Below are 23489 nucleotides of genomic sequence, written 5' to 3'. Positions count from 1 at the left end.
GAAAATACGGTTTTTAGGAAAAACAACTTGAAAACAACACTGGACCAACTAAATATCAACAAAAAAAACCTAAAAACAACGTGAAAACACAAAATATCTTGAAAATAAACAACAATAAAAAAAAAAAAGACAAACCGTAAAAATGTAAAAAAAATTCTTAAAACCGTAAAATTGAAAAAAAAAATGTTTCACCGTAAAAATGTAATTTTTTAGTAAAAATTTATATTTTATGTAACCTTAAAATTAGTAGAGTACCATTACCAAAACAATAATAAGGCCAAGCCCACATTTTATTAGGGTTTCTTTTATGGGAATTTTTCAAAAATATGGCTTTTTAGCCATCAATGTGCAAAAATATGGGAATTAAACTTTCCTTAATTTGTATGGGAAAATTTCATTAACAAAAACTCAGTTTATGGGAAAACTAATCACAAATTGGAAATTAAAATTAAACAAAATAACATCAGCAAAAGGAGGGGTACTATGGTAATTAACATAGCAAAAACTCATCATCTGAAACTTGAGTCCATATCGTGTCTTCAGCCAAGCCACCTCTTCTCTTTCATTTTGCCCTAGCTACCACCTCCCTGTCCTCCACTCGCCTGCCTCACCATCTCCACCATCATCTCCGGCCACCCACCCTCACCACCTACGATTCACCTTAGGCCTGCACCTCTGTGAAACCCAGCCAAGAACACCCAGTCGCACCATCGACAAACACATCCCTAATCCACGCATCTCTGCGCGATTCCATTCGTGAGCCCCCAAATCCAAAAAGACGGGGATAGGTTGAGGTGAGGGATGTGCTAGAGGTGGTCGGAGGCGAGGGAGAAGGGTGGCGCTTGGGATGAGTGCGATTCGTGGTGCTCAGAGCCGCGCAAAACGACGGGGATGGCTGTGGTTGCGACGGGGTTTTGCGCGCAGGGGATGGGGGTTCTGGTGGTGGTCGGAGGTGAGAAGATTGGTTCGTGGTCAAATCTGTTTTTTTTTTCTTTTCTATCTTCAGATCGATATTAACTGGTTACCTTCATGTTCTTTGTGTGTATATTTCAGGAGGTAACTGGTTACCTTCATGTTTTGATATGTGTGTAGATTTCTAGGTTCTTTATGGTAACTTGCTACTATGTTACTAAATCATACCCTTCCTTTTTATCCTTCAAATTTGATGTTTCTTTTCATTTCTAATATGAGTGACTCGTCACCCCTCTTATGGTAGCTGGCTACCCCTCTTATGGCAGAAGGTTACTCATCTCATTGTAACTGGTTACCCTTCCTGATACATGTTATTTAACATCTAAGACTATTTTTTACATAACTATTAAAAATCAAACAAGTAAATGTTTACCCCTGGATAAATGATATTTAACCTAGCTGTATGATTTTTTTTTTTACATAACTGTGAAAAATCAATTAAGTAATTGGTTACCTTACCCAGGCTTTGAAAAAAAAAACGTATAATCTAAAAAAGAGGAAAAAAATGTTTATAATAAATAAAAATAATAATAAACACAATTCATACTACAAAAAAAATTAATAAAAAATTTGCAAAACAACTATGGAAAAATTTAATATAAAAGTAGTTGTATAAAATTAATATAAAAAAAAAATCAAATAAGCTTAAAAAAATAATCAAATTACAAACATACCCTTCCAAATTACTAAAACTTGATTAAGAGTAAAACTATGGCATAAACAAACTTTTATACAAAAATATGGGAAACTAAACCCATAAAAGTGAAATTTAAAAAAAAAGCCATAGATTAACTTTTCTTGAAATAAAAGCCATACTTTTGCACAATCAATTTAAAAATCCCATATAACATGTAATTTCCACTTCTTTTATCTTCTATCTAAATCCCATTTTTCTTACACGGCCATTTCTCCCCCAAAAAAATTCAGATATCAATCGTCTTTCCACTATCTCCCTCACTGTATCTCAACGTTCTCCTGACTCTGCTACTCTCTCCATCTCCCCGTCATCCTCACTCCCGCTCGGTCTGTGGCATCCTCTATCTTCTCATTTTGCTTTTTTTTTTTATCACGACCCTATCAGATAGTAAGCCACCTTGGTTTTTCAAAGTACTCTTGCTCGGCTTTGATGTGCATGGCATTGTCTCCGGTGATGGCGTGTTCTATTTTAGACAGGGTAATTGTGTATTTTGTCTTCCTGACAAGGGTTTGGCTGTTCTTGGATTGCATTGTTTGTTTGATGTTTGTCTTTTTTACTCATGGTTGTTGTTTCCATTTAACGGAAAAGGTTAAGGGTTTTGCGTTTGTATTTTTGTGCATGATTTGATCTACTTTTGTTGTTCTTAATCAGGCTGGCTATTATCATGATTTTGTACATACGAGTATGCATAATTTTGTTTTTTTAGACCAATTTTGGTTTTCTTTGTATATGTTTTATTTGTGGTCTGTTAGTGTTGTTCATAAACTGAATAAGTTTTTTTTTATGTTTTGGATCATATGGGTTATTCATTTGAGTTTAATTTTGGTTTTGGTAGAGGTTAAGTGCTTTTTTTTTTTGCTTGTTTGTTTCTCTACTCATATTAATTCCAAATTCTTTGACTGATTATAAGTTTTATTAAATTCAAACTAGTTGTTTGGTTGTAGAAGAATTTTATCTTTTAGGTTGTTGCGTGTATTTAAGCAATTAAAATTGTGCAAGTGTATACAGTCAGCAAACAAGTAATAAAGTAACAAGTTGAGTATCGTCTCCACAAGGATTGAATTAGCAAATAATTGTTCAAAATTCAATTACCAAACAATTTAATAGTGATGAAAAATAAATTGATTTAGTTCATGGCTGAATTCAAGAGCACAACTTATCACTATTATTGATTTAGTTCATGGCTGAATTCAAGAGCACAAATCCAAAATCAAAACAGCCCATAATAAAATAAATCATAGTTTAGAAAATACAAGAAAAAAAATAAAATATTAAGGAGCAGGGTAAGAGAATCAAGCCAAAAAGATGTTCCCAAAATGGTCATCCTCTCTTGAATCCTTCTCTTTCTTATTCTTTTTCTTTTTCTTCATTCTCCACTTTTCCTCTCTAATGGCTACTGGCTGTGTCCCCTTTTCTACTGTACGTGCCTCTTAAAAGTAAGGATGATCATATATGATATTAGGGCTCCCATTTTCTTTCTTTTTCTTAAGACCACATGGGCCTTTTTCTTCCCATTTGTTGTCTTTTTGCTAAAGATGCACCAACACAATTAAAGGCCCAAATCTCTTCATTTAATCTTCAACCCAAGTCAAGTTAATTAAAAAAAATAGATTTATACTGCTGAGGTGGCAACTTCTCAAGTGACCCAAGAAATGCTTGTTGTCTGGACACAATGTTTCAGCATTGCTGCAGCAACCTGAAGAATTCCTGCACCAAAAATTATCATTTTAAACCACATTAGCTCATTTCCAATTCACTCAACTTCATCCAATTATCATTTTCTTACTTATTTTTCCTCATAAAACCAAAACTAACTCTTGAACCCAAATAAAAGAAAATGACTCAATTCTATAGACAAAGACACAAATCACTCATCTTTTTTAATCAAATTATAAGTTAAAAGTAGTAAAGATAACTCTATAATCTAGATTTATCACATGTCTTTTATTCTTAATTATTCTATATTTTTTTTAATTGTTGTTAATTTGTAAACTCTTATTTCTAAATCTAAATATAATACACGACGTTGAGTTTAGTTTTCTGTGTTTATGTAAGGGACAATTACTTTTTTCATCTCTGTTTCTTTAAACATATGTAGCTATTTAGTTTTTGCAGGAATACTAATTTGAATCTTTCTTATGTATTGAATTATTATAAATATGCTATAGTCATATTTAAAACAATATCACTAATCTTTTCAATGTTTCTTTAAAGCTTCCAGGGTTGACATCAGGTTGTATTACTTCGACACTTTCTGGAAGTGAAATTAATCTCAGAATTTTTGTAAAAGGTGTAAATAATCATGTTGAAAGTAGATTTACTAACCTTGTCAATGTTCCTATAAAGTTTCCAGAGTTGAAATCAGGCTATTAATTCAATACTTTCTGAAAAGTGAAATTATTCTCTGAATTTCTGGTTCAGGAGGTGGATTTTCTTATTTTGGGGTTTTTTTTTACTGATGTGAGAATTGATGATGAGATCATTTTTCTATATTTGTAATGTGTTTGTGAATGCGAATGGTTGTGTATACTTCTGAATTGTTGCATTGTTTGGGAATTAATTTTGTGTAAATGAGCAATTGTTGATTTGTTTTTAGTAGAAGCAATTGTTGAGTTTGGATAACTAAGGGCCTGATTGGTATAGATTTCAAAACCAATTTTATCATTTTGAAAACATAAAAAGTGTTGGTCCCGTGATAATGCTGATTGGTTATTTGTTTTTAAAAACTAATTCCAAATACATATCCTAATTTTATACTGGATCATTGAAAACAATATTTTCACGTTTTCTCCCTTTTCAAATACTACATCCCAAAATTTGTAAACATATTCTTTACTCATTTTTCTCTTTCACTTCATCAGTCGAAGATAGCAAGAAGCTCCTTGAATGGTGGTCTACCACCTCCACTCCGCCACCACAATCCAGAGTCATACCTATGCTGACATCGTTGTAGGTAAACCCACTTTTCTCTCATACTAACTTCGACAGCTCTCTCTCGTCTTTATTAATATCACAACTCAGAACTCAATCACAACAATACTCCTTCCCTCTCTCTCTCACTTTCTTCTCCTTCTCCCTCTCTCTTAATGTTATATAATTTCATAAATAGAATTATTGAGAATCAAAAGAATATACGAATATATATATATGGGATCCTTGTACTTTGTACTCTTGGTATTGAAATGATATAAAATAATTTTCAATGTCAACATTGATATAATAATGATATATTATGTGCAAATATGAAATTAAATAGACTTTTGATCTTTCTTAATATGTAGGTTTCAAGTTCCACACTTGGCAATATAATATTGTGTAGTTTGCATATATAATGTTTGATTAAATGATTGTGTGAACAATTTGTTTATATAGTAAATTTTCATCTTGATGCTTTGTAAACGTTCATGGATATGCTTTATGAGTCATTGTGTTGTATATTGTTACTACTTCATATATTTTTATATATATATATATTCATATGTCTGTTTATGGATTTTGCTTATAACTCATGTTAGTAAATTAATCAATTTGGCTATTAGTAGTTGCTGATTTCGATCATATTCTTTTATAGTTCTCACTGGAAGCATGTTCCATTTTAGATATTAAGAGTAAAAAAAAAATATGTCTTTTCTGTAATTGTAATTGCAATATGCAATACTAAGATAAAAAAAAAACTAATAAGATAGTGTTTACCTACTATTGCACATTACACATTTTGTATTCTAAATTGAACAAGAGTGTGATTCTCAAGGAGTGTGAGGCAGAGTGAAATGGTTTAGTAGAGGTAGAGGTTGTCTTATGTGGCTTGGTGAGTTGCTTGATGTTCGAGAGTTCATTAAAAACAATATTGAGCAATGTATCAATGTCTAAATGCTTGGAATAGATCTATGTAAAAGAATTCATAACATAATTAGTATTATAAATAAATCTGAGCCCATATTTCTAATGCATAGCTCATAAAAAGGAGCTTTGTAGATTGATATTGGAGGGCATGGACAACTTGGATTAAGGTTTGTGTATCATGAGGTATAATATAGTGTGTATTTAAAATTTTAATACTATCATAAAAAGGATTATAGCATTTAAAATGTATAGCTTCATTCCTTGGTATGATCAGTGTTTTTGCTACCATACACATTAAGATAAAAACATGTTTGACAAGGCTTATATCATTAAGCCTAAGAAGAGGCTCTCAAATTTTATAATCTTGATGCAAATGCACTAGTTTGTATCATATGCATATTCTTATCTATGATAGTAAAAATAAAATTTTATGTAAATGAAAAATATTACGAACCTTAAAAATATTATGATAAATTTATTGGTAAATTAAAATTTAAAAGATATATTAATTAAAATAGTTTTCTTATTTAATGGTACCAATTACGTATTTTGTTTCTGTTTTATTTTTTGATTTTCTACCAAACACATATTTAGTTTTTAAAACTCAAAAACATTCTACAGTCAATAAATCAGTCACATTTTCATAAACATATTTTCAGTCACTAAACCCAGATTTTCATTTCAGAATCACATTTTTCAAAAATTCAATTTTCTGATTGCGAACCAATCAAGCATCTGTGGGACCCATGATAATAGCTGATTGATTGGGTGTTTTTGAAAATTAAAACTTGATCTATATCTGGATTTTACATTGTAAAAAAGAAAATGCACAAATCACGTTTTCTGCAGTTTGGGAAATTACTTTCCAAAACTCTAAGGGGGTGTTTGGTATGGGGTAAAGTAAAGGTGGAAATGAGAATCTAAATCCCTTCCTATATTTTGTTCAAATTTTAAGGGGGTAAAGTTAATAAGTTGTGTGGGCCCTACATGTATTTTAAGGGTAAAGTGAACCATTTTGTACACAAGAGTTTAATATTACCTCCATCCCATCTACACTTTCCAAGGCAACTCAACTACTCAAAACAAACACCCCCTAAAATCAAATCCTTTCTCTCGTTCCCTCTCTGCTCTCCTCCTCTCCAAATTTGGACTAAGCTTCCTCCTCATCGACGGTGAACAGTTGACTAACTGCACGCCGACTTGTTGCCCCGCCTGCACGCCTGATCAAATCATCTTCTTTGCCATTAGCCACACCCACATATGAGGTAGCACTATTTATTCTAAATATATATATATATGTAAAATATGCTTTGACTCTAACTTGTTTGGATGGTTGGCTCCTGGGTTTAATGGAAGGGGATTTTGATCATCTATGTGTGGTGAGTTGGCTGAGGATGTTGATGCGGATGATTGTGCTTGGGTTTGTTTTATTTTTGTCTATCTCCTTGCAATAGTATGTCGCAAGAGCATCCCTTAATTAATTAGGAGATTAGCTCAAGTGCATCACTTATATTACAAATTCCATTTCAGATTAATTGTATGTATTAAAAAAAAAAGAGGAAATTAAGTGGCTCCAGATCTTTAAGTGAAGATCTTCAAAGTATTGTCTAAATGCATGTTGCACTCTCAAACCTAGTTACACGTGATTATATTGTTCCTCTGTCATTAATTGTGGAAGAGAATAATAAGAGACTCTCTTCATATATTTTTTTCTTCACTTTCTACATCTGACATAATTGTGTATATATATACACACATCAGGCTTGCTGGCTTTGGTCTATTACTGTGTTATAGCTAGGAAATTATATATTGTAAAATGACACCTTAGGAATTTAATCTCAGTGTTCTAGATAGTTTCTAAGATTTTTTGGTGCCAAGATTATTGTTTCTTTGTATTTGATTTGTAAAATATGTTTCTCTTTTCTCGAACTATGTTGGGTATGATATTTTGGGACATTCTTGTTCTATTTTATTTTTGTTTTAATAAGTTTTAATTTTCGTACTTTTTCACGAATAGTTGTTGCCTACTTGATACTCTCTTATTGGATGTAATACAAATCCTATCTCATCTCCCTTTGCACCCTTCTTACCAGAAGGACATCTCTTTTGGGTATGAAGCATAGAAGGGTGTTCCATTTCTATTGTTGCTTTAGTATTATTTTCAGTTATTTAATTCTTTTAGTCACCGGCTATAATCGTTCTCACTCAAGTGGATAATATTGATTATTATACAATTTATATTAGTTACTGGTGCCCATTTATAGTGGTGGTTTTGTCATGTTAAGGTATTATTGCCATTATATGGCTTTGATTATATCAAATTCAGATACATGTGACATTCTATAGCTTTCATTAGGCTATTTTTAACTGCAATCGCTTTTTTATGGCTATGATTATACTGCATATTTTTTTTTTCAATAGTGGTTATCCTATATTTAGTTGCAAGAAGTGAAGAAAAATTCTAGCTTCTGGATACATCTTATGAGGTAAATGAATGATTTCTTCTTTCTTTTTAAGTTTTATTAATTATATGACTGTTATCTTATTTTATTTCCCCTATCTTATTTTATTTCCCCATTTTGTTATCTGCTTTCCCTTATACTGCATGTCTACAGGTTGTTAGGAGTGGTGGCACTACCTCATGTTTTGTTAGGACCTTATTGCTATCATCTTCTTGTTGAGCTTTATCCGCTCTCTTTTTTGTATATAAGAATCAGATTGTAATCTTCCAAAACCTAATTAGAAAATGTTTTCTTCTTTTCCAGTCTCTGGTTTTTATTTTGTAACAGAAATAATTCCCATTCTCATATTGGATGTGATGCATTAATATTTTGAGTTGTTATAATGCCCCATATGGTTGAGAATTTGCTATATGTGGCCTCTTCGAACAAACACTGAGAAAGTGGATACTGCATATCATAGTGGTTGTGTGGTGGTCAAGAACGTGCAAAGATGCATTTATGCTATTCCAAACAAGTCATCTTTTAATGTTGATGAATTGACTAAGCTTGAAAATGATGATGTACGTATAGTCACTAGTTCTCAGCTTAAGTTCTTGAATTTGCATTTGAAACTTCAATGGTTTTCATTTGCAACTTAGACAACCTATGGCCACCAATTTAGAGTTTATAATTAGGTTTAGACATATTTAAGTCTGGAGCATTGTAATTATCAATAACCATACTTCAATGAAAAAACTATTCTGTTAATGGGATTTACTTAATATGTCTGTGTAAATATAAATGTATATATATATATATATTTATATAGATATTGATCCACCAAAATTGTGTACAAGACACATCAACTGTTTGACTCACCAAATTAAATGTTTGAAAACAAAATTGCACACTACATATTATAATATTTTAAGAAATTTTAATTAAAATAGATAAAAACTTATACAATATTTACTATTATTAAGAATTTAATAGATGTACTAATTTTATAATTTATTTTGAATTTAGATATTTTTATAAATTAAAATCTAATATTATTCAATATTTGTTTAAAAATGTTATAAAATAGTTTTTGAGATTCAACTTAACCAATCACATATTTTGGTACTCTTATATTTTTACATATTCTACTAACCACAAATTCAATATTTTTAAATCAAAAAACAGTTTACAGATAATGAACTAATCATATTTTCATAAACATATTTTCACTAATAAATTCAGATTTTCATTTCATAATCATGATTTCAAAATTATAGTTTTCCAATTACGAACCAATCAACTCTAAACTCAGTTTAATTTTTTTAAAAGCATATTATGTTAAAGCTATTCAAATTTTTGTTAACCATTTATATAATTGGATAAATGGTAAGATATATATCTTAATACTATGTTTATTTTACACTACCATTACGGTCGTTTGGGTGGGATATAGTCGTTTGGGATATGTAGATATCATTTTCAAAGTCCTTTTTTTCAACAACATTTACTGTGCTAGTGTCAGTGTCGCAGTGGCCAGGCTGCAAATTGCAACAACAAAAAAAATATCCGTGGCGGTGGCGGGGCCTCACCTCACAACCACTAACTACAGTACGATTAGTTACACCTATTATTGGTCACGTACGTGCATCTCACGCACTATTGGAAGGAATTGTCGTATTCTAACCAATTTTAGTTGGTTGTGTTCTCACTTCTCAGTTCTGAATTGTGTTGTGTCTTTTGTTTCGAGACACCAGAGAATGAGGCCTCAGATCATACTCTTTGGTGATTCAATCACTGAACAGTCCTTCAGACCTGGTGGATGGGGAGCTGCTCTTGCTGATACTTACTCTCGCAAGGTTCACAATATAATCTGGGAAAACAAGATAAAAGGAGAAAGAACCACAATTTGATTTTCAATATTTCATTAGTCAAAATTTGATTTGGTGTATTGGGTTGTTGATAGGCTGATGTATTAGTTCGTGGATATGGTGGATACAACACCAGATGGGCTTTGTTTTTGTTGCATCATCTTTTCCCACTGGTGTGCTCTCTCTCTCTCTCTCTCTCTCTCTCTCTATATATATATATATAAATACACACACACTAGTTTCCATGAGTGTTTGGAATTGATCTTTATTATTCATTCTTGGATTCATTCATGGATGGTAGACCCTCTTGTAGCAGCAAATTGGGCTTTTGTAAATGATTTTTTTTTGTCTTTCTTAAATATCAGTAGACAGAAAATGTAAATGTATGATGGGTTTTTGTTGATGAGGCATCCTTCAATGCAATACTTGCTTTTTTTTCTTTCTCTTTTTAATTATGCATTTGGAATTAGGATGTGAAAATTTTCCTTTTTATTATAGAACTTTGATGATTAGTATCGACAGGATTGATGTAAACAATTCACTGATTGCATACTAAGCCATGTACCTTGGAATAGTAGTGAGGTGTTCTGGATGCTTTTTTTTTTTTCTTTTCTTTCAACCGGTATCTACGTGGTTGCAAATGTTTGGGGAAAAAGGGAAAATGGTGTAGTTCTTGGTGGGCATTTTGTTTCAATTGATATTTTACTTTGCCATGGTGATACTTGTAGATTTTGACAAGTGTTGTCAAATAAATAAATAGAATCAATTAAATATGTAAGGATATATGGTTCTATTTCAGAAAATTGAAAAGCCTCCTGCTGCTGTCACTATTTTCTTCGGTGCGAATGATGCGGCTATCTTAGGGAGGACAAGTGAAAGGCAACATGTTCCAATTGATGAGTATAAGGAGAATCTCAGAAAAATTGTTCTTCATTTGAAGGTTCAGATTCTGTTCCTTAATTCCTATCTAAGTCTTTTGAATTTTATTGTGGCTTTATTATGTAATAGGACTGATGTAAAACCATTATAATCACCAACATTCATTTTTGGATTAGAATTTTGGATTGTAGCTTCCTGTGTTAATGAATGTAGTTTGCACCTACTAACATACAGTGCTTCAAATACTATAATATTTCATTTACATAGTCATAAGTACAATGAACTAAATGTTTTTTTGTTTCTGGTTTTATGCACTGCAAATGTCGTTTTCTAGGAATAACTGCATGACTTTCTCCTTCTCACTATGGCCAGGAATTTTGATTGCAGGAATGCTCTCCCACTGTGTTGATTGTGCTTATTACTCCACCTCCTATTGATGAGGAAGGACGAGATAACTTTGCGAGGTACGGTTTTAGACAGAGACATTGTAGTGTTGCCGCCTTATCACTTGTTCAGTCAGAATGCATTTATATTCTTAATTTCTTATCCTAGCTCAGACCTGCCATCCATGATGCCAATGCTGCTGCATATCATGTTTTTTGTTTTTTGGTCCATCAACTTATGTGTAGTTTCACATGTGCTGGTGCTAACTTTATCTTGGTCTGTCGTTCTTGTTGCTCGCATTGCACCTTCTCAACCACCATAATGCTGTCTTAACTCTCGAGCTAGTATTAAAACCAATACAGCTTCAGGGCTTCTGTCATGGTGCCTTGACCTGCTAGAGTGGTAGCCAATGTGCCTGCTGTAATCATTTCTTTACATTTCCACTTTTCGCAGATTGTGTTAGTAGTCCAAAAATCACTTAACTTTAAGACTAGATAGTTATGGAAACTTTTATGTTTTATAGATTCAATTTTTTTTAAAAAATTTTTTTTTGCCACTAATGGGTCTAACAGATCTTTATATGGCGAGAACGCTAGGAAATTACCTGAGAGGACAAATGAAGTAACAGGAGTCTATGCAAAGCAGTGCGTTGAACTATCTAAGGAAATGGGACTCCGCTCCATTGATCTATGGACCAAGATGCAGGAAACAGAAGGTTGGCAGAAGAAATTCCTAAGGTTTGTTTTCCTTTCTTAATCGTCAAGAGGGCCGATCTCCCTCTACCAATTCCTTGCTTAAGCTCTCCAAGTATCCTTACTCCTTTTGCAAATGTCAGATTGTTTTTCTTCTCACAAAAATGTCAATTCCCAGTTGCCATTATTCTGATGAAATTAGGTGGAAGTACTAAAACTGCGCCTCATATTCTGAACTCATGTTCTTCCTTCTTCATTACAGTGATGGTTTACACCTGACACCAGATGGCAATGCTGTGGTACACCAAGAAGTCACCCGAGTTTTCAGCGAAGCCTGGTTTTCTCCTGTGGAAATGCCATTCGATTTCCCTCACCACTCACAAATTGATGGGAAGAACCTCGAGAAAATTTTCCAGGATAGATGCTTGTAACCTGACATTTTCTTGTAACCTTACATATCATTAGAGCATTTCTTTATTAAGTTTGGCCAAATTATTAGCTCTATTGTTTTTTCTTCCATAAGGGTGCAGGCTCTTGGTGATTATGCCCCAAGTCACCAACTTATGGTTATGATTCCATATTGGAGTAATGTTAGAGACATCTATATTTACACCTAAAAATTGCACACAAATGAAGTTTCCCAGAACTTTTAACAACTTTAGTAAATTTTGAGTCTACTATTATTTTGGATTTTTTTCTTTTCAAAATGAAAACTATGTATTTACTTGGACTACTTTTAAGACTTTATTCAGTTATTTTGATGTAAATCAATACTAGTAGCTTGCTTGTCAGTTTTTTCCTTTTGCAAAATATTTTTCTGTTTGAAGCTGTGACTGCAAACCATCTAATCTTAATTATCATTTTATCTCAATTAATGTATATTAAATTCATTCCTTAAGAGGGTTAGGACTTCAGTCCATTCTTATTATCTCTTAATTGATTAAGGCTGTTAAGATCAATTTTAATGCCTGCCGTTACTCCAACACCTACTAATAGCGTCTAACAAATTTTCACATTTGTGTTTTCTTATATACGACCAAATTAATGTCTTATTAATTGTATATTTGATGAATAGCTAGACTTACGTTAGTGTTAGTTAAAATAATGACTAATTTGAAGTAAAGTTTTCGCATATTGCCCTTAATTATCGCCAATTGCTAAAGTAGCCCTTTTAAACTATATTTTTACCATTAAATTTTTTAACTACAAATAACTTTAGCTCCCTGTGTTTTAATTCACAAAACAATCTTTTAATTCACAAAAGATGCAAAACCTAACTTTGCACGTAATTTTGATCAATCTTTTTTTAAAAACACATTTTTTGCTCTTGTTTTATTACCACTAATATGATTTTGAGTAATTTATTATATATATTAAAACTATAATTTATTTATTTTATATATAAAAAAGGGTCATATGATAATTAGAAGAAAAAAAATAGTTTTAAAAAACTAAAATTTTATTAAGAGATTATACCTCGGTAAATTATAATTTACAAAAATCTACTAAAATTAACATTTTGGTCAATTTTTTACATCGTTTTACTATTGTTTTATTACAATTAAAATAATAAATTAGATATCTCTTCTATATAATAAATGTGTAGATAACGATTTTTTTTTTATTTTAACGGTTTTTTATTTTTTTCGTTAACCTTAACAGAATATTCTTATATTTATACATAGATTGTAAATATGATTTAAACTTAAATCAAATTAAATAAATAAATAATTAAACAATTTAAAATATGATATTTTTGAGATATTTTACAATGAAAATTATTTAAAAATAATAAAACCATATGTTTTATAACTTAAATAAAATTTAATTAAACTTCACGTATTAGAATAATATCATATTAAATATATAACATAATGTAATCTACTATCAACTAAAAATAAATTTCTTTAAAAAAAAACTAGCAACAAATTTAAATTTAAAATTCATGTATAATATTAATATCATATTAAATATATAATATATAATTTCTTGTTGTCACTGTCAAATTCAAAAACCAGAACAAACATAAACTTAAATAAAAATTAATTAAAATAGAATATTTTTAAGATATTTTATGACAATTTAAATAATTAAATCTATTTATTTAAAATAATAAAGCCATACATATTCGTTTTTTTTATCTTATAAATTTGTATGATAGTTTATTTTCTATAAAGTGATTAGAGCTTTTTTCTTCTTCAAATTTACTAAAGGACATTGCAATATACATTAAAAACTAAAAATAGTTGATGCATGTATACTACTCTATACTATGACTTTTCTATTATTATTATTTTATTATTAATTTCTTTTTAGATATTATTGTAATTTATATATATGTCATGTAGCCATATAAATATATATATATTTATATATCTATGTCAATATTGTATTTAGATGTTATACATGTAGAAATTATTTATATAAATATTTATATATACTATAGAACTGTAATTCATTATATTATATATTGAAGAAGAAAAAAATGAATCAGTTTTTATTAAAATTATAGACAATGTTTTGCCCTAATTTTTTAATACATTTATGTCATACATTATATTAAACATATTTTATTTATTTTTATGATATTGTGTATTTATTTAAAATTTATATAATAATTAAAAATAATAAAAATAAATACATGTTTGCACAAGCATGTTAATAACTTTGAAACTAAATAAATGTGCATTACACGCTATTTTTACCTAGTATTATTAAAAAGTGCTTAGAGATTTTAAATAAAAAGTATTTTTAAAAATAACTAAAATTTTATTAAGGATTATACCATTTTACTACACGCTTGTTTGATTTACTACTAGTTGATACCCTTCTAGTTTAGTTAATATCGAAAACACTACCTTATATTTCACCAATTAGTATAAAGTACAATTTTGGACAAATTTATTTTGAATATCAACAAAATAATTTTATTTTTATTACATAATATATCTAATATTTTTTTAAAGAAATCTAATTTTAATATTCATTTTCTAAAAATTAAAATAACAATTTATAAATAATTTCAATTAATTAGAAAGCTAAAATGAAAAATAACAATAATTTTTGTTTCCTTTTTCTCTTCTATTTAAATTTTAGATTTTTAATTAATTATTATTTCCATGTAGAAAACAAATTTTAGTATAGAATTTCATTCTAGTTTCAAAAGCCTGAAAAAATTATTTTGTAAAACTATTTCAAATCAATAATTTGGATATAATTTGTTTTCTTTTCTTCTTTTTTTTCCCCCTCAATTCTATATTGCTATGGAAGAAGAATAGTTCATACTTCTTTGACCAACCGTAAAAGATGAAAATTTAAGTAACGGAATTTTCATTTCTAAAACTTGAATGATTTTAATTACACTTGAAAATAAACCCATAAATGAAAAAGTGAAATTCAATACAAATGTATAACAAAACACAACTTAAGGAGAAAAATAAAAAGAATTGAAGTCTGTCTGGTCAAAGAATCTTACTCTTGTAAACAACCCTGACCCTTAGATGAATGAGAACTGACGGTAGTGATCAATCTCAACACAAAATAAAGGCAAATAGTCAAAAACCCTCCTCACTCTTGCCAAGCAAGAAATAACACATATATATATACACACACAAGCACTAGAAGAAATAACTTAGGCCAATGTCCCTAGTTCTTTCTTATGTTTTCTCTCAATCTAATGATGGAGATAGAAACCAAGCTTAGAGAAAACAACACTTATTATCCATTGTTTTTACATGAGAACCATATGAAACCCTACTCAAAAGATGACAATTTTGAGCTTCCCACACCAAAGGGTACTACCACTTATCTTCAAGACTTTCATCATGATATTGTTCATGATCATGGTCATCAATTTCCCCTAAATGGATCCTCATCAAATCCTAATTTTGGGTCCCAAACTCCATTGTTTGGTCATCCCAATTTCGAAGATTACACTACATATGGGAGTTGTGAAAACAATGTTGGGATTTTATACGATCATTATTATAATTGTTATAAGCCCATTACAGATACCACATTCCAAAGTAGTGGAGAGTGCTTGAATATTTTCCCAAGTAGAAATCCCACAGAAATGTTTGGTTCCAATTGGAGTTGCTCAAATGGCCAAGAGATCATGAAACCTAATAATTTGAGCTCTGTGGTACCTGATCAAGTCTCAAGCATAACAGCTGAAAATGGGTACTTCGAAAACCAAGTTGCCATGCATAAGAACAAGAGTACTAATAATACTACTTCTTGTTCTTTAATGAAAAGAATGACATACTTTAATGGTCGCAGGAAGATCATTGACAATCCAGTCAAGGGCCAGTGGACAGTAGAAGAAGATAGGTACACAACAATAACATAACATAACTTCTTTTTTTCTCACAAAATTTTTTAAACCTTTGAATTTGTTCTTGTGATTTTCGTTTATGTATGTAGTTGTTCTCAGTTTTTGTGTACAAAATACAGGGTTTTGATTGGACTGATTGAAGAGCATGGAGTGAGAAAATGGTCCCACATCGCTCAGATGTTACCTGGAAGAATTGGCAAGCAGTGTAGAGAGAGATGGCATAATCATCTTCGACCTGACATTAAGGTTTTAATTTCTTGTGTTTGAGTAAAACACTAAAACTTAATACTAATAATGTTTGGTTAGATGAACTTTAAGTTTTTGTTTAAATATTTTGAAATAGAAGTAAAAATGTTATTTTTGTTTTCAAATTTTAAGAACATGAAGTATATATTTTTTGTTAGACTTGTACATGTTTATATGCAAATGTGTATATGTATAGGCATAAAGTTTTCTATTTATTTTGTAAAAGAAGTAATCACAATCCTACTTTTAATTGATATCACTTTCATATTCTTATTGTAAAGAAAACAAATCATGCAAATTTTCTTACCAATTTTTTTTGTAAAAATCCTCACTTCTTTTTTCATTTTTAGTACCAAACTTGTCCTTGTGAACTTGTTATATATATGTGACTCTTGTTACTCGATATATATGACTATACGTGAGTGTGTGTACTAAAATATATGTATTATACATTATGATTTATGTGGTTTTGCAGAAGGATCCATGGAGTGAAGAAGAAGACAAGATACTGATTGAAGCGCATGCAGAAATAGGAAACAAGTGGGCAGAAATAGCAAAGAGATTGCAAGGAAGGACTGAAAACTCCATTAAAAACCATTGGAATGCAACCAAAAGAAGACAACACTCCAAAAGAAAATGTCGTAATTCAAAGAATCCAAGAGGCTCCACCTCCACTCTCCTCCAAGATTACATCAAGTGCTTGAACTTGGCCACCGCCTCGAGCAGTACTTTCACAAGGCAATATCAAGGAAAAACGACAGAAAACCTCAAAAACGACACCACAAGCGAGTACTCAACAACACCATTTGTTGGGGTTGAACCCCCTCAAACGACATTGGAAGTTTGCTATGCTAATGATGATTTTGATCATGCTGGTGTTGAGAACACTGTTGTGGATTTTTGTTTGGACAAGAACCTTTTCCAAGAGGGTAGTTATAGTAGTATTGAGTCTTTTTTTGATGAGATGATGCCTTTTGTCGTTGATGATAAGAAGTTGGAACCAGCTAGTGATCATGTGGAGCAGCCCGTAGAGGATAACAATGTTGGTTCTATGAGGGGAGGTGATATTGGAGTTGTGAAGAAGGAGATGGATTTGGTGGAGATGTTCTCCAAAGTGAATGCAGTAATATAATCACCCATATAAATAAATACATATATATTAGTAATTTAGTGTTAGGTGTATATTGGTGTGATCTAAGGTTAAAATCATGATATTTTCTTGTATTTTGATCTTTAATTTAAATCCTATGGAAATATTAGAAGTGACATGCTTAAAAGAAATTTTTCCCATAATTTTCAACTATATTATAATGTATATGATAGCTTCTATCATTTCCACTATTATTAATATTATCAATCTATGTACTATAATTATGAAAAAAAATATGCCAGTAATAATGATATTTAAATTTTATCAGTTTACAACTAGTTATTTTTGTTTTATTGTATTTATATTTTTAAAAATGATTTTTATATGACAAATGAAAATAATTTTTTTTAAAAATAATTAACTATATTACACCACAACATAGGTACTGTGTGATTTGTGATTAACCTTATAAATTTTATTAACAGCGTGATTAAAAAAATATTTAACCACATCTTATTAATTGTTAGGCAGAAATAATCTCTCATTAGCATTAATTGTATTATGTTATTGGTTGTATTTCTGTTATTGGGCCTCTCTGCTTTAGGGTTCTGCCTTCTATATAACATAACATTATAATTCTTTTTACTTTGAGGAATACAATTACATTTCACAATTTTCCTCCCAAATGCATATTCTTACATGGTATCAGAGCATTAACAACTCCACCATTGACTCGGTACATAGCACTACAACTTTTACTGCAGCTTCACAACCAGTCACTCATACACCAACTTCGGCTTCTGCTCCTCTGATTACTCTGACCGCCTTTGTGAATGCAAAGCTCCAGCCACTTTCGATCTTACCATCAGTTAATCAACCTCTAGCTGTTAAGCTAGATGAAAATAATATTTTAGTTGGAAAAACCAGTTGCTGAATATCATGATTGCTAATGGTCTTGAGGATGTTTTAAATGGATCTCGCCCTTGCCCATCTCGGCTCACTTATTCTCAACCTTCGCAAGTGAATCCAGAGTACACTTTCTGGCAGAGATTGAACAGGTTACTTATGAGCTGGATTTATGCCTCTATTTCTGAGAACATGCTTGGTTAGCTTGTCGGATATGCTACAACATTATAAATTTGGGTTGCTTTGGAGCAGCTTTATTCCACGGCTTCATTTTCTCGGATCTTTGAGATCCGAACGTCATTATAGAAAATTAAGAAGGATGGTCTTACTGTTATTGCTTATGTCCATAAATTTTGAAGCATTTGTAATTCTCTTACTGCGATTGGGAAACCCATTAGTTACAAGGATCAGTTGCATTACTTTCTGAATGGGTTAGGGGCTAAGTACAATGCATTTGTTACATCATTACAGAATTGATCTGATCGTCCCACCATGGAAGAAGTTCACAGTTTACTCCTTAGTCACGATGCTAGAATTGAACGAAAAATAGTCGCGGCTAATATGAGCTCCCTTCAAGCGAATATGGAAAATCTACATATGCCCAAATCGAAGCCAAAAAATTCCCTCACCTGGTGGTTCGTATAATTCGGTGACTCCATCTTCGTCTGGTTCGTTTTCATGATCTCGAGGGCCTCCTTCTGATGGGATTCAACATCATCATTCTCCTTGGTCCTCTTCATTTTGACCCATGCCTAGGCCTCGGTGCTAGATTTGTTTGAAGCCTGGGCACACTGAAAATCGGTGTTACCATCGGGCTAACCTTCAGTATCATCCATCCTCTCCTACCCCTTGTGACTTCAACACCTATATGCATTCACCTGGATCTATGGTTCACTCTGCTCATGCCAATGTCGCCTCTGTTCACGATCCCACTTGGTATATGGACTCGGGTGCTTCCCATCACTTTGCTCCGGACCTTAATATGTTGGAATCTGCAGCTACCTATACTGGTAATGAACAAGTAACAGTTGTCAAAGGCAAACAAGCTTCTATTACTCATGTTGGTATGTCTTCCATTTCTACTCCTACCTCTGTTTTCGTTTGAGTCATGTATATCATTCTCCTTCTGTAACGTCTCAAATTACCTAATAAGGCTTAGAGCCTTGATTAGGGGGCCAGGATGGCGATTTAGGATAATTATATGATTATGTGACGTTATGTGTGTAATTATGTGATTATTTGAATTATATGATGATATGACTAGATATGCATGTTTAGGTGTATTAAATATGCATGTGGGCCAATTTCTTAGTAGAATGGAAATTTTCGTAATTTGGCCCATTATGCATATATTTGGCATATATGTGATATATGTGTGAGACCACATTATTATGTGGGTATATTTGAGTTACTCGGCACAAGAAGATCCTAGGGAGCAAGTTAGCAGGAAAGTCACAATGAGACCTAATATCCGACTCGGGGTGAGTCAAGGGGTATTTTGGGTATCTAGCCCATAACCGGGTTATCGTGTAACGAGAATGAATATTAGAGGATATATTTGGTATTAGTAAGATTAGGAGGGAATTTAAGGAGTTTTGACCATTTTTCCTTTGGGGACGTTTTTGGGACCCCAAGCCTTGGGATTTACTTAGAGTTACTTAGAGTCTAAGTAACCTCACAATTACACGAACACAGAAAAAATAGAGAAACACATTCTCCTTTTTCTCTCTCTCAACTACACACCTTCTTTCTCAAATTTCTTGAGAATTATTACGGTTTAACGAGAATTGAGGCTAGCTTAGGCTTAGGATTGCTTGGGGAAAGACTCACCATCGATTGGGGCAACAGAGGTAATGATTTCCAGCCTTAACTCTTTGTGTTTTCTGATTTTCAATTGAGTTTTTGGAGTTTAGAAAACTCAGCTCTTATTTTGGGATTTTAAGGAGTTTTGGCCAAGCTTTGCTTGGGTTTTGTTAGACTTAAGATGCTGAATTGATTGACAGTTTTACTTTTAAGTTTTAGCTATGTTGGGATAGATTTTTGGAGGGATTTGGCTTGAAGAAAACGAAGAAAAAATAGGATTTTCATGTCGAGCCGCGACCCTGTTCTTGGGGCGTCGCGGCTCTCTTGAAGGTTTGAAGAAGTTGGTGCCTTCAGGCCATTTGAGCCACGACGCCTGCTAGGGAGCGCCGCGACATGGGTTGAAGCAGAGGAGAACTTTGGCTCTCTGACTTGGGGCACGCCGTAGCTCCTTTGTTTTGAGTCGCAACGCTTAAAGGGTTTAGAGACCTGGGAGGGCTTTTGAGTGTGGGAACTCAAACCTTAGGACTCGGGATCAATCCTACTACCCGGTTTAGTAGAATTCGACATCCCGGAGGCTAGGATACAATCTAGAAGCCTTTAATCACTCGTTTTGACGAGATTCTCTATTGGTTGTGACTAGGTTATTGCTTGGGGCTCGGAACCAAGATCGTGCTCGAGGGTCGTTCTTAATACACTTTGCACTCGGGCCTAAGGTAAGAAAACTGCACCCAATACGTGGTATATGTGATTAGGGTTTGGCCCGATTGTTGATTACAATTGTGAATAGGGCTCGACCCCCAAGAATAAATGTGAATTAGGTTATGCTTGAATGTTCTATGTCTGGATAAATGTTTAATGAATGCTTGCCTTGTTGCATAGGTAGGGCTCGACCCTGTTAAGGATCATGGTTATTACTGTGTTTGTGCTTGATTGGTTAAGATACCATGAATTATATGTGTGCATACTTGTATTGTTTGAAGTATGCTTATCTGTATCTGTATTTGTATCTGTATATGTATCTGTATCTGTATCTGTATTTGTATTTGTATCTATACCTGTATATGTATATGTATATGTATCTGAAAGTCTCGTTGAAGCCTTAACTTATTAGTCAAGGGCGGCAATAGCGCGCTGCGTGCTGGTCAAGAGGCTTAGGCCCAATCAGGAGTATACTATTACGTTGACCGACCCTATGGTCGTTGGAAAACAAAGCGCTTGGCTAGCTCTATGGCTAGTTATTCAGAGCTAAGGGAAAGGGCCCCCAGGTGATTCTATGGTCACATAGATAAGGCATAAGGCCCTGGGTTGACTCTATGGTCATCTATTTAGAGCAGCGGACCCTAGAATGATCCAATGATCATTTATTTGTAATTGTATGCATGCATGAGTAGGTTATTATTGCTGGGCATGCTAGATATGTACTTGGAATATGTATTTACTGTTCATGCACATGTTTAAGTTTTCTTGCTGAGCCTTGGCTCACGGGGGCTATGTCGTGCAGGTAAGGGAAAGGAAATCTTGACCAACCATGAGTTGGAGAGCTCCGATGGTGGTGTGTACATATGCAGTTGCTCGTCCACCACGACTAAGGGTATCTCAGAGGAACTAGGACTGTATCCCTTATTTTGCCGCTTAGACCGGATGGTTGTAACTTTTGATTTGTATACACCCTTTTAAACATCTGTTTATAATATTTTGGATTCCCATGTATGTATTACATTTTTAAATGAAAAGGCAATAGTTCATTTGGCCAAACAAATTTAACCCCAACCCTTGACGTTAACCTTAGTTACATGTTTATAACAAAATGACTTGATTAGCAAGTCTTACACTATTTAAAGTACACAGTGTAATGGTCCTGGATTAGGAGGACGTTACAACTTGGTATCAGAGTTGCCAAGGTTTAAGGGTTCCTGAAGACTGGCCGGGCATGTACACCCGCCAGTAAAGATAAGCTCAACTTAGGGTTCAGTAACTATTTATGTGGTTATGTGTTTAACAGCTTAAATACGATATAAATGCCTTATCTGCATGCCTGTTTATTGAGCATGAGATATACTGATAGGGCATGACCCTTGAATATTGCATGAATGATAAAGAACATGCTTATTAGTATCGTTATTTCTTGTGAATGCAAGGAACCGCTTATTAGCGTTGTTATATGAACATGTAGGTCAGAATGTGCATATTAGCATTATTATTTGCATATACGCCAGGAAATGATTATTAGCACTGTTAATATTGGCAGGGATTAAATACCATGCTTATTAGCATTGCTATATAGGTATAAATGCTTGAACATGCTTATTGGCATTGTTAATTACATATGAAGGTCAGATATGCTTATTAGCATTGTTGTTTGCTGATGAATATCAAAAGGTGCTTATTAGCACCATGATTCAATGTATCATGTGTTGGCATACTCATTAGCATTGCATATGTTTGTTTGTTTGATCTTAGACTGTCAGGCGGCAAGAGGTATAGTTATTACTTACCTAACAGTTGATTCGATCACTGCAGAGTGGAATAGTTATCAGTATGATTCCTCAAAGACCAGGGAGGTTGGCTGGCCAAAAGATACAGGCCAGGGAAGAGAATAACCAGGGCCAGGCCCCACTGCCAGCTCCAGAAAACTGGCAACAGGTGCTTGCTGATATGTAAGCCAAGTTAGAGAGGCAGGAAGATGAGATTTGCCTCTTGAGACAGCAATGGGTTCCAACAGGGAACCCATAGCCCGCAGTACCGGTAGTGTCATAGCTAGAGGTACCAACGGTAGTACAGCCCCATGCAGGGGGAGATAGATGGGAAGCCCTGTATGAGAGGTTTAGGAAACAGCACCCTCCAGTTTTTTAGGGCAGCTCAGACCCACTGAAGGCTGAGCAATGGATGACTATGATAACCATTATCCTAGATTTTATGAGGGTAGGTGGTAATGAGAGAGTGGGTTGCCCCACTTACATGTTTCGGGAGGATGCCCGAATATGGTGGGAGGTGGTATCCCATACCAGAATAGTAAACATTATAGAATGAGAAGAGTTCATAACTTTGTTCAACGAGAAGTACTACAATAACACAGTTAAAGTTGCAAAGTCTGAAGAGTTCAGCAAGTTACTTCAGGGTAATATGACAATGACCGATTATGCTTTGAAGTTTGATAGATTGGAAAAGTTTGTCGGGGATCTGGTACCCACTAATGGGACCAGAAGAGAGAGGTTTCTCTAGGCGCTACAACCTATGATAGCCTGGGATGTTCACATTACTATTGTGCCAAGATTGACTGCCTATGCACAGGCTGTGGGGAAGGCGCTTATAGCTGAGAGCACAGAGAACAAGAT

General features: G+C 32.9%; 2 protein-coding genes across 3 annotated transcripts; both read left to right on the top strand.

Annotated features, from left to right (window-relative positions):
- Positions 1–9620: 9620 nt before the first annotated feature.
- LOC133830311 (GDSL esterase/lipase At5g62930) lies at positions 9621–12466 on the top strand. Of its 2 annotated transcripts, none has more exons than XM_062260270.1 (6): positions 9621–9809; positions 9917–9994; positions 10621–10761; positions 11088–11164; positions 11681–11821; positions 12039–12466. In XM_062260270.1, exons 1-6 carry the CDS (start codon positions 9711–9713, stop codon positions 12205–12207), a joined length of 705 nt encoding a protein of 234 aa, XP_062116254.1. In that variant the 5' UTR covers positions 9621–9710; the 3' UTR covers positions 12208–12466. The 2 variants fall into 2 exon arrangements, with proteins under 2 accessions (XP_062116254.1, XP_062116253.1); XM_062260269.1 differs by having other exon boundaries at positions 11657–11821.
- Positions 12467–15455: 2989 nt separating this feature from the next.
- On the top strand, positions 15456–18379 carry LOC133832058 (transcription factor MYB98-like). Its single transcript, XM_062262447.1, has 4 exons — positions 15456–16105; positions 16229–16355; positions 16831–17478; positions 18155–18379. The coding sequence occupies exons 1-4, from the start codon at positions 15456–15458 to the stop codon at positions 18377–18379; spliced, it is 1650 nt and encodes a 549-aa protein (XP_062118431.1).
- Positions 18380–23489: the final 5110 nt, after the last annotated feature.

The sequence above is a fragment of the Humulus lupulus genome, chromosome 4 (assembly GCF_963169125.1).
Source record: "Humulus lupulus chromosome 4, drHumLupu1.1, whole genome shotgun sequence".
In the NCBI taxonomy this organism is placed as follows: Eukaryota; Viridiplantae; Streptophyta; class Magnoliopsida; order Rosales; family Cannabaceae; genus Humulus; species Humulus lupulus.
The sequence above is the reverse complement of the archived record's forward strand: the minus strand, read 5'-3'. Positions and strand labels throughout refer to the sequence as shown.

Bases quoted from the DNA above. Each gene is read 5' to 3' on its own strand.
- LOC133830311 (XM_062260269.1), top strand. From the start codon at position 9,711: ATGAGGCCTCAGATCATACTCTTTGGTGATTCAATCACTGAACAGTCC. The intron at 9,810-9,916 runs GTTCACAATATA...GGTTGTTGATAG, and splicing joins CTGATACTTACTCTCGCAAG to GCTGATGTATTAGTTCGTGG. The intron at 11,822-12,038 runs GTTTGTTTTCCT...TCTTCATTACAG, and splicing joins TGGCAGAAGAAATTCCTAAG to TGATGGTTTACACCTGACAC.
- LOC133832058 (XM_062262447.1), top strand. From the start codon at position 15,456: ATGGAGATAGAAACCAAGCTTAGAGAAAACAACACTTATTATCCATTG. The intron at 16,106-16,228 runs GTACACAACAAT...TACAAAATACAG, and splicing joins TGGACAGTAGAAGAAGATAG to GGTTTTGATTGGACTGATTG. The intron at 17,479-18,154 runs GTAATATAATCA...ACATGGTATCAG, and splicing joins TGTTCTCCAAAGTGAATGCA to AGCATTAACAACTCCACCAT.